The following is a 16,731-nucleotide window of genomic DNA, read 5'->3' on the forward strand; positions in this document are numbered from 1 at the left end:
ACAAAAACAAAATAAAAATGAAATGAGAAAAAAACCCATTGAAATAAGTTAAATAAAGAAATGAGAGAAGATGTTCGGTGGAAGAAAAAGAAGAAAGGGGAGAGGTAATCAAGAGCGAGTGAGTGTGAGCGCGAGTGCGCGCACGTTTGAATTGGTCGCGTTGAAATGGTGTGCATGTAATGGTGCCGTTTAGTGGTAGCTCTATAGTCGGCACGAAGACAGTTCAGCGCTCAACCATTCACCAACACATACAGATCAAGTGGCAATGCACATGTAGCGAATGTGTATTAGCGATCCACATCACAAGATTGAGCGATTTGCTATATATATGAGCGAAGTGTTACCGAAACATTTAATCAGATAGTTGATGTTTGTTCCTCGAAGAGGATCGTGCAGACAAACCAAAAAAAAAAAGATTTAATAAATAAATACAATAAACAGTTGAACACACAAAACAAACAACAAACTGTACTGAAAGCGTGTGCATAAAGTGTGCCGACATAGAGAGATAGAGTATTTGGTGCCACCAAAAATACCAAATATACAAGTAGATCTAAAAATGATCAGGCGATGGAGTGTTGTGGTTAGTTTCAAGTAGTTAAATTGTTTTGTTTTTTTTTTATCACCGTTCAATTTGTCTCCATAAACGGCTTTATAAATGGTTTTTTTAATTTCTTTTTTTTCGCGACATTATGCGGAAAAAGAGAGTATAACATTGTGAACAAGCATTTTGCTGCAATTGTTTATTTGATATTTGAATTTGCCAACATGTTGGGTTGCTAAAAAATACACACAAATGTCGTCTTTTTCAAATTTTAAGTGGGTACAATTATATATAATAACAATAGAACACTTGAAAACGGTGCGTGTATAAATCACTTTAGAGTATTTAATGCGATTATGAAATCATCGGGTGACAATTAAATAATAGTTGAAAAACGTTTTGTTTTTAACATGTATTACCGCAGACAACTTAACTAGAGATATTGAAGAAAAAAAAGAAGAATGAACGAATCACAGAGAAAAATTAAAAACAAATTGCAATAAGAGAGTGTTTTCTCTTTTTTTTTTTTTATTTACGTGACCATCATCACTTTTCATTTCATTATTCTAACGTATATGAATCGAATAATGGCGAAAGCATGGAAAGCAAATTTGTGTCGAAAGAGACCGTGTACGCGGGCGCTGGTGCGCGTACGCATTTGGTGGCCGTGGATGACTGTTGTAAACACAAAATTTGTGCTATCAGTCGAAACAAACGAAGCAACAAAAGAAGAAGAAGAAGAAAACCAATGTAACATTATGTCATATCAAAACTGACAAATGGTCAAATTCACCGTTGACCGTCTTACGCAAAATAGGAAGCACGACCAATGGGTCGTGTGCATTGAATATCAATGTAAACCAACCTCATCCGACATTTAATTGAGTCGAACGACCAAATTCATTGATCCATCATTCGCATTCAGTTGCTATTGCTTATGAGACTTTGTATATGGCTCAATGCCCTGGTAACTATAAGGAGTGTTTTACATTTTCATATAAGAATATCGTTATTCACTGCAACATATGCAATATTTTTTTGTTATTTACTCATTTTCTTTTAAATATGTAACAAATCCTTTCACTTTTTTCTTGTGTGTTCCCAAGCAAATAATCAGCAGCTATTAAGAAAGCATTGCTGGGCATTTACGCACAGAATATTTTACCAAATTTTTTTTAGTCATATAAACAATATATGTTGTTGTCGTTGTTGTTATATCTATTATCATCATCATATATATTATTTTACCGTTAAAAACTCCCATAGTATCATCATCGTCATTTGCATCGATCACAATCTGTAATCGGCACTATTAGTGATTGACATTCATTCGTTTGTACATATTATGAATGGAAATCGTCGCAATTCCTGCATGCATCACATTTATGCAGAAACGTGCAACTCATTAAAATATTCACGTATTAAAATATATGCATTGCGATATATTGTAAATACGTGATATTGATTCCTCAATATCTCTTCTTTCAATTTTCACACTCTCAGTGTGTGTGTAAGTGGCATAGTGGCTCATCATCACTCAACAATTTATTGCATTCATCGTGTTCAGTACTTATTTAAATGATAACCAATTCACACATTGAACGTGTACGCGATTTTGTTGTGGCAGAAAATCGAAAGAGAAAAAAAACCGCTGCGATGAAAAAAAGAAGAAGATGAAAATAAAAAACACGTTGATGAAAATTGCACTAATGAATAAACACAATGAGAGTGACTTATGTATGTGTGTGTGTGTGCGTGTGAGTGTATATACACTTTTGATTTCACCAACATAAAATCTTACGGTCTCCCGCATTATAAGTGTAATGAACTTCTTTTCTCGTTCATAAAATAAAAACATACATTGCAAGTCGAAAATGTGTATCATGGTAACATGGTTGAATATGTTAAGTGTTCGAAATTATATCGGACTCACCGATACCGCAAGCCCAACTTCATTCTGCCATTCTGATCCGATAATACTGGGTTAGTACTGAATTTTTTTTATATGTTATTTTCTAAGCACACATCGATTGTGCTGATGCTAATGTTTTACATTTTACTTGATGTTTCTCTTGCTCTCTCTCTCTCTTTTTGCTCTCATCCGGACCAGTGTGTCACTCGGCAGGCAAAAAGTCTAAAACAAAAGTGAATAATAAACGCAAATAAGCATTTATTGTTTAAATATAGAAATCGAAAGGAACAAGCACCGAATGCTTGAATGCATTACATTTGGTTGAGCGAAAAGAAGAAGAAAAAAAAGAAACATACACTGAAAACATCAAATTATGTGAACTTGTTGCTTTGGCTTCTGCTAAACGCTCCGAGTCAAAGCCGAGCAAAAAAAAAGCGCCAAACATAACAAAACAAAATCAGCGAGTAAAACAAAAAGCAATCAATGGCCAACATACATATATGTACGAACATCATCAATCTCATAGCCGTATTATTTATTGGTGTATGGTTCTCTGGCTGATTAGGTCAATATCAATATATAAAAAAAGAGCGATCGACAATACCATTGTGTGCAATGAGGTATGTAACACATGTTCAACTTCCATTCATCATGCCCGCTTAAACACTAAACGCTACGATGAGATGCATTTGGATTCAGTTTTTTTTTCTTCTCTTCTGCATTCGTTACAACTGCCAAACGGTTAAAGACGCGCGAGCGCGACCGCGTTTGCAATCTTCTTTTATATTAATAATGAACACACAACACACACAAAAAAACTATAAGATAGCGAAGAAACAGTAGCGTGAAGAAAAAAATTATGTGAGCGCGTGTACTCCCAAACATACATAATACAACATTGAAAATGGATAGAAAACAAAACACTACGACATAATACAATGCAATCAATTAATAGCCAGTACAAATACCTCAGTCGCATCTCTTGATCGGCTAAAGTTATGCGATTTTATATGATTAATTTTTTGTTTGTTTCATCTTTATGTTTTGTTTTCTTCGAAAAGATGATGCGTGAGCCCGTGCGCACAATATAGTTAAAACAAAGAAACGAACACATGAAAAGAAGAATGGAAAATAATAAACGTCAAATGCAAACGATACGATTTTTTTTCACTCTGTATTGTACCATGTTATAAAACGATTAACGTTTTAAATTGTATGCAGATAGTGTTTTGTTGTCTTTAATTGTTACATTTTGATGCCACGCAATGCCAAAGAACAAATGAACAAATTCCAAAAATGGAATTATTTCAATGCTACTAGCGGTAGTTTTTTTTTTGTGAGTTTCTTCTTCTCCTTCTACTTGTTTTCCATAACACATTTTTTTTCGCACCTTTTGCGAATGGGCATGCGAATCAGTCGCCTGCACTTGGAAAACAAACAGTCGCTATCGAAAAAAGCGGCAATCTTCAGAGAGTGCAAGAGCAAGACATAAACTCTATCTAATCGCAATGCATGTCGCATTTCAAAACATATTGTTAACGTATTCAAGACAACAACAACGAGAGAAAAAAAAACAAAAGTAAAAAAAAATTAATACCGAAAACTCCAGAGAGAAGCAACGAGCAAAAAATCAGAAGAAAATTAATGTGATGAAAAAAAAATCTATAAATATAAATGAATGCAATTTGAAGCACATTTTTTCTGCGCTGGAAGCAAGCCAACACAGAGTTTTCGATCTAATTTGAGAAGAAAATGAAAATGAAGAAACAATCAGACGTGAACAGGCGAAAAAAAAGTAAAAGACTCGTGAAAGTAAGCAATAAGTAGAGTGCTGCACCACACCACAACATACACACACACACACATGAAAATAAAAAATAAAAAAATAAAATTCAGGTACATGTTAAAATGTTAATAATTAAATTAATTAACTCTTTTAATTTACATTTACGAAGACCAAATCAATGTGCGTATGTTGTATGCGTACAAGTACGATGCTTATCGTTGGATACATTAAACGGGTCTTTAAATTCGATTTTTTTATTATATTTGCAAGCTACGAACGTGGCTGGCTCACGATGAGTGGAATTGTTGAGGGACATACACTGTACATCACAAACAGCATCATTTATGCAAGTGCATGGTCATGAAGATATTGATAAACGTTTGCATTCGCACGCGCATAAACCCAATATTTGCTTCGATGTTTTTTTTTCTTTTAGCATGTCATTTTGATTTGGTCGCATGCATATCTTATTTTGCTACACTTCTATGCCTCGCATCATAGCGTACAGCTTTGTGTGGTTTTTTCTCTCTTTCAAATATTTTTCTAATTGAGTGTACTCGCAATGTCGAGGACCAGAGGACAGTGAACATTGACGCGCACAAAATCGCATATATCAAACAAGCGAATTAATGTGAGAGTGTAAGCGATCTTATGCGTTCAAGAAGCAACCAATTCACCAATATGCATATTAAGTTTAATGAGGTAAACACATATACACATGCACACAGTCACAACCGAGTGATTATAACTGGTGCACGATTTATCATTTAGCAAATTATTGCAATGACACTTTTACTTTAATCCAAACCCAACAGTCCCGGACAAATTGACTCTCTACTATACACACTCGCATGCCTACCGTCGCGCGCGCGCACATACACACACCTCATGGCGCGCACATACACCTTACAAGTGTTACATTTCAATAGTAAATTCAATAGCCACGAAATGTTTGATTAATTTGGCAAATAGAAAATGTGCAATCGTCGTGTCATTTCTTCTTGAACTAGAAAACGAACATAATAACCGGTGTGCTATACGAAATGAAAAGTGAAATGAATAACAAATCAAAATAGAAACAGCAGAAATGAATAATAAATAAATAATAATAAAAAAAAACCTGAGTAAATGAAGAAAGAAGCGGAAAATAGTCGTGCTAATTCGATATGCTCATACAAGCAGTGCGCTCGCACATATATGCACAGCATTGAATTACTCATTGTAAATTATATAATTCAAATTGGATCCGCATCCACATTTGAGCGTCTATGATTTTCAATCACTCTCAATCCCAGATTGAATTATGTCGTTATGATGTTTGTTTGTATTTGTGATAGCCAACGAATGAAACAAACAAACAAACAAATAAATTCACTTTCAATTTGTTGTTATTTTAATGGAATTGAGCAAACGATCCGTGAATAATGCCAACTACATAATCAATGCCAAAAGTTGTAGGAGTCGATCGAAATTGTGACGCGACACACTATGTCTTCAACTCCGTCTCCGTCATCGCTATTGTAGCAAAATTCGAACAATGCCACCATCAATCCGTCCACAAGTTATGTCAATGGGTTTTTTTTTCTTTCTTCATTTCATTAAAAAGAGCTAAATATTTTGTTTTCTTTTCAACACTTCTTCATTATCTATTCATTTGTATTCCGTCTAATGAGTCGTCGGATAATCATTCAAATTTCGAAAGCATCGATCGAACAACGATATATAAAAATAGACAATTCAAACATTGAATATAGAAAAAAGAAACACGAATGCAAAATTACTTCATTCCACCGTAATTCCAGCGCGGAATTTGCGGTAATTTAATTGGATTTTCGCAAAATTGCCAAAAATCAAAACGATTTCTAATGATTTTTGGTGCAGTCGAACGCCATTTTTGTATTTTTTGGCAAATTGCTTAAGCTTAGCATTGTCAAATTTATGAATTAACTAAACCGATAAAAGAAACTCCAATTTTATTGCATATATGTACATCCGTCACATTTATATATCTCAATCCATTTCCATGATCTACGTGATACCATTTGATTTCATCGTCAAAATAAAATTTCCTGTACATATTTGGCATTTCCCAAATTCACTTTAAGAAAATCGGTTTTTTTTTTCGCCAATTCTTTCGCTGAAGCGAAATGTACGTGAGTGTATATGCGGTTTTTGTTTTGTTATAAATTTACGACGAATTAAGTTGCAAATAAATATATGTATGTGTGTGTGTTTCTTCTTCGTTATATCAGCGATTGTTTTTAATTAATTCTCTATCCAAATTTTATTCCGTCCTCCGGTTCATTTCATCGGTTGCTATTCGTGAGAATTTCATATTTAACCACATTCACTGTTCATTTCTCGTTTATGCTTCAATGAATTGGCATATAATTTTCCTTTGTTGAACAATGAAATTGCGGAAGAATCATCGACTATGTGCCGTTAGAAGAAGCGTACACTTGCTGTATCAATTTTCATGTGTTGATGGTTTGTTTATTATTGACTTTCAATATTTTTCGGTGAAGGTGCTCGAATTGCTACCGTGTGTGTCGATTTTTTTTGGTAAGTTTGTTTTTTTGTTTCTCGCTCGCTGGTTTCATTCGGTTATATGATATTCGGTGCGCGATTTCCTTTTGACAATATCAACATCGATTTGCAAATTAATCTAATTGGTTTTGATGATTGGGGTTTTCACGTAAAATAATTATTATTATATGATGTAAATCGATTGATTTTAAGCGCACCGATCTTTCAACATCAATAAACAACAAATATTATCGCTATAATCGTGATCATGCGAAATAAGATGATGATGGATCTCATATACATTTTATTTAAATGATGATTTTCATAGTTGATTTAATGTGAAACATTTAACGCAATTCATATTTGTAAAATTCGTGATGTGTGCAACAAGAAAAAGGGAAAAAAAAAACAATCAAACCGTAGTGGTGGCCGGCAAAATACCGGCATTAGATTCAAATACAAAACGAAAGTATTTGGGCCGTGCCTCTTTTTATTTATGCTTCCCGTTTATCTGTACGTACGGCTAATTGGTCTATTTTCTATGTTATCTTTTGCGAATGCATTTCTTGTTTCTTGTTCAATATGTGTTGTATGATGGTTGCTACGAAGTTGGCTCTCTTTCTCTTGTACGTTGGATATTTGCCTATTGAATAATTACATGATTGGTGAGAATACAATGCAGTTGCAGTAGACTTAGCATATGCGTATAAAGCCTGTGATCGCAGACTGAATTTCAATAGCGCCAGCCATACGCCCAACAATGAAATACTTACTTACTAATATCAGAGAGTAATGAAAACTTATTAAAACTATAATTTAATTTTATTTTATCTATTTATTTATTTATTTTTTCCGTTCGTCTTGTCTACCGTCTTTTGGGAAATAAAAGCGGCATTTTTTCGCAATTTTCTCCCTTTTCATGGGAACCTACGTTTATATGTCTGCGCACACATTTCTTCGGAAATTTTTCGTTTTCTCTCCAACTTTTCGTTTGTATACCACGAAAAAGGAGGAAATGAAACGACAGCAATTTTTACGGTTGCAGTTTTTCCCCTGTATGGTGCATGCATAATATGACATTGAGTATGAATTACAAAATAGAACTAATAACATGTATACATCGTTTCGGTGTTGGTTTTGGTTTCGATTTCGTCTTGTAATAAATCCAGTCGCAGTAGGCCATCAACAATAACAAAAAGCAATTGCAGCAAATGCCGTTTTTTTACGTGGAATATGAACTTCTGTTTGATTTTTTTTGTTCATCTTTTAATGGAATAAAATCGATTATTTGTTTGGTACAGATATTTCTTGGAGTTTTGCTCCATAGGTCACAAGTATCAACGAGTCCAGTTAAGTTTGAAGATCAAACGGCTGAAGCTTCACAAGCATCTAATAAGGCTGTCGCACAGCAGCGCTTAGATTTAGGACATTTATTTCATCATGATGATCATCACGAACATCATCATGTTCAAATTCAACATGTCCACGATCCCGGTTATTGGAAGAAGAAAGTAGTATGGAAGGCTGGCTGGAAGAAAATATGGTAAATACGACATCAATGTGTATTCTTTTGACCTCTAATTGATTGGCCAATATTAATATTTTTTTTTTTTGATTTAAAAGGAAAACAGCAAAAAGTTATAAAAAAATTTGGATCCCGCAATGGGTGCATACCGAACACGCGGTTGTTAGAGACATTAAAGTTCCAGCATGGAAACAGGCAAGTCATGTCGTTTTGATTTATTTTTGTTTGGTGAAATACTTTCCGTTTTTGAGCGGAAATAATTCTTTTGAGAGTCGAAAGTGTTGTTCGAATTCCAAAATATACAGTGCTTCTGAAAAATGAAATGAATTGTAATTCGGCACGGCTAATAAAATTTCATTTGGAGCGTGTGCGTGTGTGTATAGTTACTCACCTGTAAATATTAATGAGATAAATAATAAATTAATAATATTTTTTGCGTTACTAGATTTGGAAGCCAGTGTGGCGCGAAACTCAAGTACCTGCTTATAAAGATCATGAGGTAGCTGATTGGAAAAAATACTACAAGCCAGTCTGGGTATGTCATTAATGAATTTTAGCAAAGAAAATTCATTCGTACGTGTTGTTTGCACAAGTTTTTGGTTTTTGTTTGTTTTAATTATACCGTGTTTCAAAGCATCTTCGGTTTGCCATTCACTACGCAATTAAGATGATGCGTTTTTTGGCTTGGTTTAGCCACTCACGCTGTAAATGTATCATGTTTTCAAGATTGTTTGTCTTAATTTGTATAACTTTTTGATACACTTCAATAGATACCAACTAAAGTGCCTGGATGGAAAGACATTCAAGTACCAGATTGGAAGAAAACATGGAAACCAATTTGGCGTGAAATTCAGGTGAGGCTATTTTATTCATTATTTAAAACGTAAAAATTGTAGATTATTTAAAGAAAACCGTTTAAATGAAATATAATTTCAAAAATAAATGAATGATTGAGAAAAAAAACTGGGTTCTGATCATTTTTAGGTTCCGGCATGGAAAGACATTGAAGTACCAGCGTGGAAACAGATTTGGGTGCCCGAATTAGTCAAAGTGAGTAAACAGAAATATCCAATGAGAGGATGTGAAGACTTCAAGTCTCTTTGAGCCGACGGTGGCGCACCGAATTTCAAAGGGGACGTCAATGTAATTTTACAACTCAAATCGAAACTAAACAGCGCGCCAATTTTAAAATTTGCTGTCATTTCCTCCCATTGGAAATATCCGTTAACATATTTACTCTGTTTTAACAATTAAACGGGTGAAATTATTTTTAGGTTGGAATACCAGGCGAAAAATTCTTGGGTAAAGATCACGAAGGCTGGGAATACACATCCCATGACCTCTGGAAGAAGAAAGTTGTATGGCGTTCACACTGGAAAAAGATATGGTATGACATAACTTATTCAAAACAGATGCGGTGAAACAAATGACATCATCTCCATCTCATTATACTTTTACTTTTTAAATTTGTTTTCATTTCGTACGTTGTTTTTGCTCACATCTAGGAAACCGGCTAAGAAACAAATTTGGGTACCAAGCAAGGTAAATACAAGCGATGAAATCTCTATTTATATCGTCTATTGTAATTTTAAAGATAAGATAAAAAGAACTTCTGTTTTATTTTCGAAATAAACATTTAAAAATCATTTTTTTCATTGCAGAAATTAGAATGGCGCGAAGAATGGAAGAAAGTGTGGTGAGTGTTTACTCTTTTATAATGAAAACACATTAATCAATAGATAAATCGATTAATAAAAAAACGGAGTTTCGGGGAATTTGTTGATTTGTTATCGGAATTAAAATAGACTTAACGACGAATGCTCCAAAATAAAAGTCAAACGAATTTGAATTTAAAACTATTTTCACTTCTGATGATGATGTGAATCGATAGCTACTCTAGATGCAAACAAAAAAAAATCTTTAAAAAAAAATAATCGTTCATAGGCGCACTGAGAAGAAGCAAATCTGGTTGGATGACAAAAAATTGGCATGGAAAGAAGCTTGGCAACAAGTGTGGCGCACTGAAAAGAAATTAATTTGGGTTCCTAGCAAAGTGAGTATACACCGATATAATCGATCATTTTCACATATCTAACATTTACGGATTATGTAATAGAAATTGGAATGGGTTAGTGCATGGCAACAAATTTGGAAGATTGCCCATAAAGTTGAACATATCCCAGATAAAAAACTAGAGTGGAAAGAAGGTAAAAAAAGCATAGCAAATTTATTTACATCTATCATAAAATGACCACACAACATTTCGTTTCTATTCGTTAAAATTTAGGATGGAAGCCAATTGAAACAACACACGCGGCATGGCAAAAAATATGGAAGCCAGTGGTAATTAAATTATTATTAACACATCTTAGTCGTTGAAGAACTATCCGTTTACTCAATTTTTTCATTTTCACATGAGACGAAACTCAATTTTTTCATTTTCTTATAAAATCGTGGTAGAGTTTTGCCAAGAATTCAACTCGATTTCATGGTAAAATGAAATTTCAACCCCGAAGTTTCACCGTCATAAATTTCCGTTCGAAACGGTTATATTGAATTTAATCCAATTCCGATTTTTAAAGGTAATAAGCGAATGGTTCCCGACCCCTGACCACCACCATCACCACGAACATGACGATCACCATCATCATGAGCACTGGGATCGCAAAGATACAGAAAACACCGATTCAAAGGTGGTGTGGAAACGTGAACAGCCATCGGCACAAGGACCACCAGGTGTGTCCAAAGTTCAATCTCCGTTAGATGCAAAATCTAATGCACCAGTAGGAAGCACACAGCCAAAGGTTTCTGTGAAAGCAAATTGAGAAAATAAACGCCATCACTATTAAAGAAAGAATAGAACGATAATTAAAAAAAAAAACAAAACAAGATCCGAATGAATGAGATAGGTTTTGCGGATGAGAAATAAAACACACAAACAAAACATAAAAGACATATTAGGTCATAGATTTTTTGTTAATCATATTTAAAATCGCTAAGTTAAATATAGGAGCCTAGGATTTAATCTTAAAAAAACCATTTTGTATGCTGTAAATAGTTACCTAATCGTTCTGTTTTTTTTTTCTCTTCTTAATTGTGCATTAAAAAATAGGCTGATTTCAATTAACAAACAAAACAAAACAAACAAACAAGAAGAGTCAAATATTTTTTATAATGTTGTTATCGATTATGTTGAAATCGGAAACTGGCGTTTTTTTGTCGTGGATTTTATGAATAATGGATCAATTTCACATATCAGTGTTGACTTTTTTTTTCTACCTTCTTTTTCTTTTTTTTTTTTGTTTTTATTTCGTTTCCCACGAAAATGCCATTTATTCTAAAAGAAATTTCATGAAAATTCCGAAAAGTTTGCCGAAATTTGTTTTAGAACTTAAGCGTGTTGATGATAAACAAACAAAAATATGTTATATAAAAAAAAATATTGTTGAGTTGTTATGAATTTTGACTTTTGTACGATTTTAAAGCAAAATAATGACAAGAAATGAAAATACAGATGAAAATCACCTACTTATTTAATTTGGTTTCATTTCATTTTTAATCTTCAAAACGTATAAAAACTGTAAAATTATTTATTGGAATCTGGAGCGCGTTGGCGGTATTCAAGAAAAAGAAGTCGGCAGATTTGAATATTCCAAAAACAATCGATTTAATGAGTGAGTACTTTTTTTATCTGTATTTTTGAACAAAAAAAAAACAACTTTTTTTCCTCTATTTTTCAATAGTCAGATTGTAACGCATGCTTGATGTGAGTATAAAGAAAGAAAGTGGCCAACTTTAAAGAAACTAAAAACCACAAAGCTGCAAGTTGTTCATGTGCAAAAAGTTGAAGAGGAAAAAAAGCGAAATAAATGTTTTATTTTCTTGCCGATAGATTTCTCTGCACGCAATCCATTCATTTTTTTCATTCACGTGATGAAACTTTTGTCAATTGAACGAAGCACATGAGGAAAAAAAACGTTGAGCAAAGAAAACGCGTGTGAAAAGATCATCCAAAGCAGCGTTGAAATTACTACAAGCACAACAATACACAATAAACATTGAAATACGTTGGCACGTCGAAGACCAATTTATAGTAAAGCATTTTGGAAGGTCTCTTTTGAATTCATATTCGCGTTGCAATCAGCGGACTGTTAGCGATTTGTTTCTCTATTGCTCTGTTTTTTTCTTTGCTTCTGTTTTATTTTCATTAGATAGCGAGTAGTGCAAGGTTTTTTTGCGAGATATAGAGAGATAATTCAAGAAAAAAAAGTAAAAGTACACCAAAATGGTCAAAGAATCGAACAAGAATTTATCCGGCGCGCATTTGATACAGAAGCAATAAAAATGTGCGCATTTGATTAGCGATTTTTTTTTAAACTTAACATCAAATCAAACATGCATGCGCCTTAATTATTTCAATGCGAAATTGTATCGATACCCTCTTAAATATGCAATTTGCTTAGGTTATTAGCACGCACATTCAAAACAGTAATACACTTAATAAAACGTAATACGTGCAAGAAAAACATCAACGAATGTATTTGTGCTATATAAAAATAAATAAACAATAAGTTGTTCTCAAATGTCATACGGCTCCTGGAAACTCGCTATGAGTCGATTCGAAATAATTATTGACATAAATTCATTAGCGTTGATTGTTTCGTTTGACTTTCATCCCAAAGCAGAAAAAAACACCTACACACGTGACTCGACCAATTACCTGACATTATAAAAAGCTCGATGCATCTTAATCGAGAGATTATCGTAGCTCGTTTATATTTTTATTTCTTCGTATAAACACTGTCATTGCTTTCACTGATTTTTCCGTCGTGCATTGACCCCAAACATATTTGTGTACATTATCGATATGAGAGGATTCAATATCAACGTAACCACACACACGCATAACTATATATACACACAAATGATTACTAAATCATGATTAATGAGTTTTCGGTTGTCATTTTGTGTATAGGTTTGCGATCATATTGACAAATCAATATAATGTATTTTCGTATGGTCGTTTAGTTTTAAGAATGCTTGTTATTTTTGCCAATGTTGAAAAATCAAGTTTGCTGTTTGCTGATTGGATCATTGTGATTAAAGTAAGAATTACAATAGAGAAAATGGGTGAAAAGAGATTCAGTTACGAACAACATGTTTTTTTTCCTGTAGAAAGAGACATGATGCGCAAAGTGTGCCACTTACCAGAATTTATTTCCTATTAATATAATCGATGTAAGGTAACCTTGAAGCGCATTTTTCCCAACCAATGGCATGGCACCATTTGTGTGCAGAAAATTTTCCATCTAAATTGCCAAGAATAACATTTCCAGATAGCTAAAATAAATAACTTTGACCAATTGGCCCGATGAATTGAACTTTAAACCTCTATTTGATTTCAACATCGCAAAATGCTGTAAAGCTCACATTTTTCTTGTTGATTTGTTGTTGAAGTCAAGAAAGCCATAATCATAATTGCATTTGCGATGAGAAGAGAAGAGTTCTTTGAAATGCATGAAATTGTCTAGTTCCTAGAAAATTGGTAATTAGTTTTCTGTTTATATTTGATTGCATCTATACTAAATCAAATATTTACGCCAATTTGGTACGACGATTGGCGAATTTAGAGGCCCTTCTTATTTCTTTCATATGTGTATGGATTCAACACCACGTATACATAAGTTGCAAAACTTCATTTTGTATCACATTGACTCGGACCTGTTTTCTTCTGTCCAGCAACAGCAGCAAAAGTAGTATATTAATTCAAACGACATACAGAGTGCAACTATCGTACGAACATTGTGGTTACGTCCATTATACGATGTTTCCCTTTGCATTGACGACTGAATAATACACATATATGTATACATGTATCGAATAAATATATACAATATATAATTCTTTATGCTTGGCGTCGTCTTCGATTATTTGGAGCGATACAAACAAACAAACAAAACTATATTAAATGCAAATATCACAACTTTATAATACACATATGTATAGTACATTGAATATTTTGGTATGACACGACGCTTTGCTATCCATATCACTTACACATTTGAGTACGCGGTGTAGTGCACAACGCACCAAAGTCTCGTGTGTGTAGTAAAACTTAACAAGGCCATGCAGTAAAAAGATATTAACAATTTTTTTTTGTTCATCGTTTCAACAAAAATGTACAAAATCTGTATGGGGTTTTTTTTTCTTCTGTGTTTCTTGTTTTACTTGTTGCGTTCAATACATATCAAATTGGTGGAATCACATCCAAACTGGTTGATCAGTCAGTCAAATGTTTGTTCACAGATTTAAGTTTAAGCGATATTTTTATATACGCGCGCACGAGTGTGAACAGTTTAATAATATAGCACATTCCACTGATTCGTGCAAAACTGTAAACAAAGTAATAGATCAAGCAAAAGGTTTTTGTTGTTTTGGTTCGACCACTTGAGTAAAGGACGATTAATAACAACTTTTTATGCATGTTATTTTAGCGTAAATATTAAGAATCGTCAAAGTCATTTTGTCTGTCTCTTTTTCTCTCCACTTCCTCTCCCTCTCTCTCCCTCTCTCTCTCTCTCTCTCTCTCTCTCTCTCTATCTTTCTCTTCAGACCAACAAAAGAAAAAAAAACTTTTTACGCAGTATCTCCAATTTTCAAAAAAAAAGATGTGTCTACCATTAATTGCACATACACATTAACGAATTAAATCGTTTTCATTCATCGTAGATTTCCGAGAGACATTGAAGCAGCATATATATATGGTTTTATTGGCGTTTCATATTCTATTGTTACTGATTTTCTGAACGATGCGTTCATTTTAGTTAACCTTTCTTGCTAAGACAATGTGTGCATGTGTGTATGTGTGGTACATACATGGGCACGGAAAAAATTTAAGAGGGGGGGGGGTCTATCAGCCAATCAAAAACCCTAGCAAATCGAAAGAATTTTTCTCTCGAGAGCACTTTTTTTACGAAAATCCCTTCTAAAGTTGATTAGCAAAAAAAGTCTTCACTTTCCTGTGAAAAATCCCTAGCAAATAGGAAGATTTCTCAGCTGCCGTCGAGGGGGGGTTATCCGGACTTACACCCTCCCTGTGCCCATGTATGGTGTGGTACATATATGTATGCTACAAGTCGTATCGCATGTGCTTTTCATTCTAAACGATGGACTATTGGAGCAAGAACAATGTGGAATGAAAAAAAAAAAGAATAAACAGACAAGCTGATTAAATATAGGTCAGGTTTGCGTATAAAGAAGAACAATGGATAAACGAGCTCTATAAAAATAAAAATTTTATTTTCCGAATTTAAATATGTATTTATTGTGCATGATGACTGTTATCGACTTCGAGTAAAAGTCTTCTAGTCAATTCTAATCTCGATTCAAAATGTCCAAATCGAAAATGTCAATGTTACACAATAGAAAAAAAAAAACAAATTCAAAAACCAAATGAAAAAGTCAATGAATACGCCGTCATATACAAAATTATTTATATGAATCGTCGTCAAAATTCGCCTCCGTTGTTCATCCGAAAATAAATTTACGATCCGCTTGAATCGACGAACATCATCACGATGACAATTTCCATTGCATTCTTTGTTTTGACACTTTTTAAGTGCGTGCGAATTTTCATTTTCAGCTCACACAATCCATTTAACGTTGTATTTGCTAATATCTATCGGACCGAGGTGAGCGAGAGAGACGCGGGACGGGGGAACGGGAACAGAGAAAGAACTACAGCGACCGATATCCATTGTTTAACTCGGCTTTCGATTTGTGAGCGATAATATTGCAATCGTTGCTGTGCACGGACGTTATGATTGCTTTCGTTGAACACAGCGTGGAATACAATCAACAAAAATTAATTTTAATATATGGATCAGTTGTCACCCAGAATCGTATTTCAAAATGAAAAAAGATAATAATTGTACGCCATAATAAATTTTGTCGATGACTTTGCGTCAACTGGCCATTTCGATCGATAAAACAACAAAATCATAATAAACATGCATGCGAACTTATCAATGCTGTCGAAATGTTGGACAAAATGCAAAGAATGTGTATTTTTGTTTCTTCTATGCTATCCAAATTGACAGCGATCCTCATCACATCCACCTAAATGAGAATTTTGACAATGACAGACCCTCAATTTTATTGACTGAATTATTATTGATGGCATATTCAATGCGAATAAATAATTTCGAAATTTGAGAGCATTTAATATGCATTTGTTGCGTTGTTGTTGTTTTTTGCTATCTAATTATGAATCAAAGATATTAATATACAAATTGGCTGTGTTGATTCATGGAGTTTGGTGACTACGAACAGAGTGGAGACCTTCGGTGGCATCGAGTGCAATTTATTTGAGCGTAAAAGATATATGCATCCGAGAAATGCATCATTTAAATGCAAAAACACACACATATCATATGTAT

General features: G+C 33.7%; 1 protein-coding gene across 1 annotated transcript; it reads left to right on the top strand.

Annotated features, from left to right (window-relative positions):
- The first annotated feature begins 365 nt into the window (after positions 1-365).
- Positions 366-11,194, top strand: LOC116338517. Its single transcript, XM_031763837.1, has 13 exons — positions 366-583; positions 8,070-8,311; positions 8,392-8,488; positions 8,739-8,828; positions 9,064-9,147; positions 9,278-9,343; positions 9,568-9,680; positions 9,799-9,835; positions 9,955-9,989; positions 10,238-10,346; positions 10,410-10,500; positions 10,581-10,636; positions 10,876-11,194. The coding sequence occupies exons 1-13, from the start codon at positions 560-562 to the stop codon at positions 11,116-11,118; spliced, it is 1,287 nt and encodes a 428-aa protein (XP_031619697.1). The 5' UTR covers positions 366-559; the 3' UTR covers positions 11,119-11,194.
- The last annotated feature ends 5,537 nt before the right edge of the window (positions 11,195-16,731 follow it).

The sequence above is a fragment of the Contarinia nasturtii genome, unplaced genomic scaffold, assembly GCF_009176525.2.
Source record: "Contarinia nasturtii isolate CC-2019 unplaced genomic scaffold, AAFC_CNas_1.1 Cnas_scaffold_414, whole genome shotgun sequence".
Taxonomy (NCBI): domain Eukaryota; kingdom Metazoa; phylum Arthropoda; class Insecta; order Diptera; family Cecidomyiidae; genus Contarinia; species Contarinia nasturtii.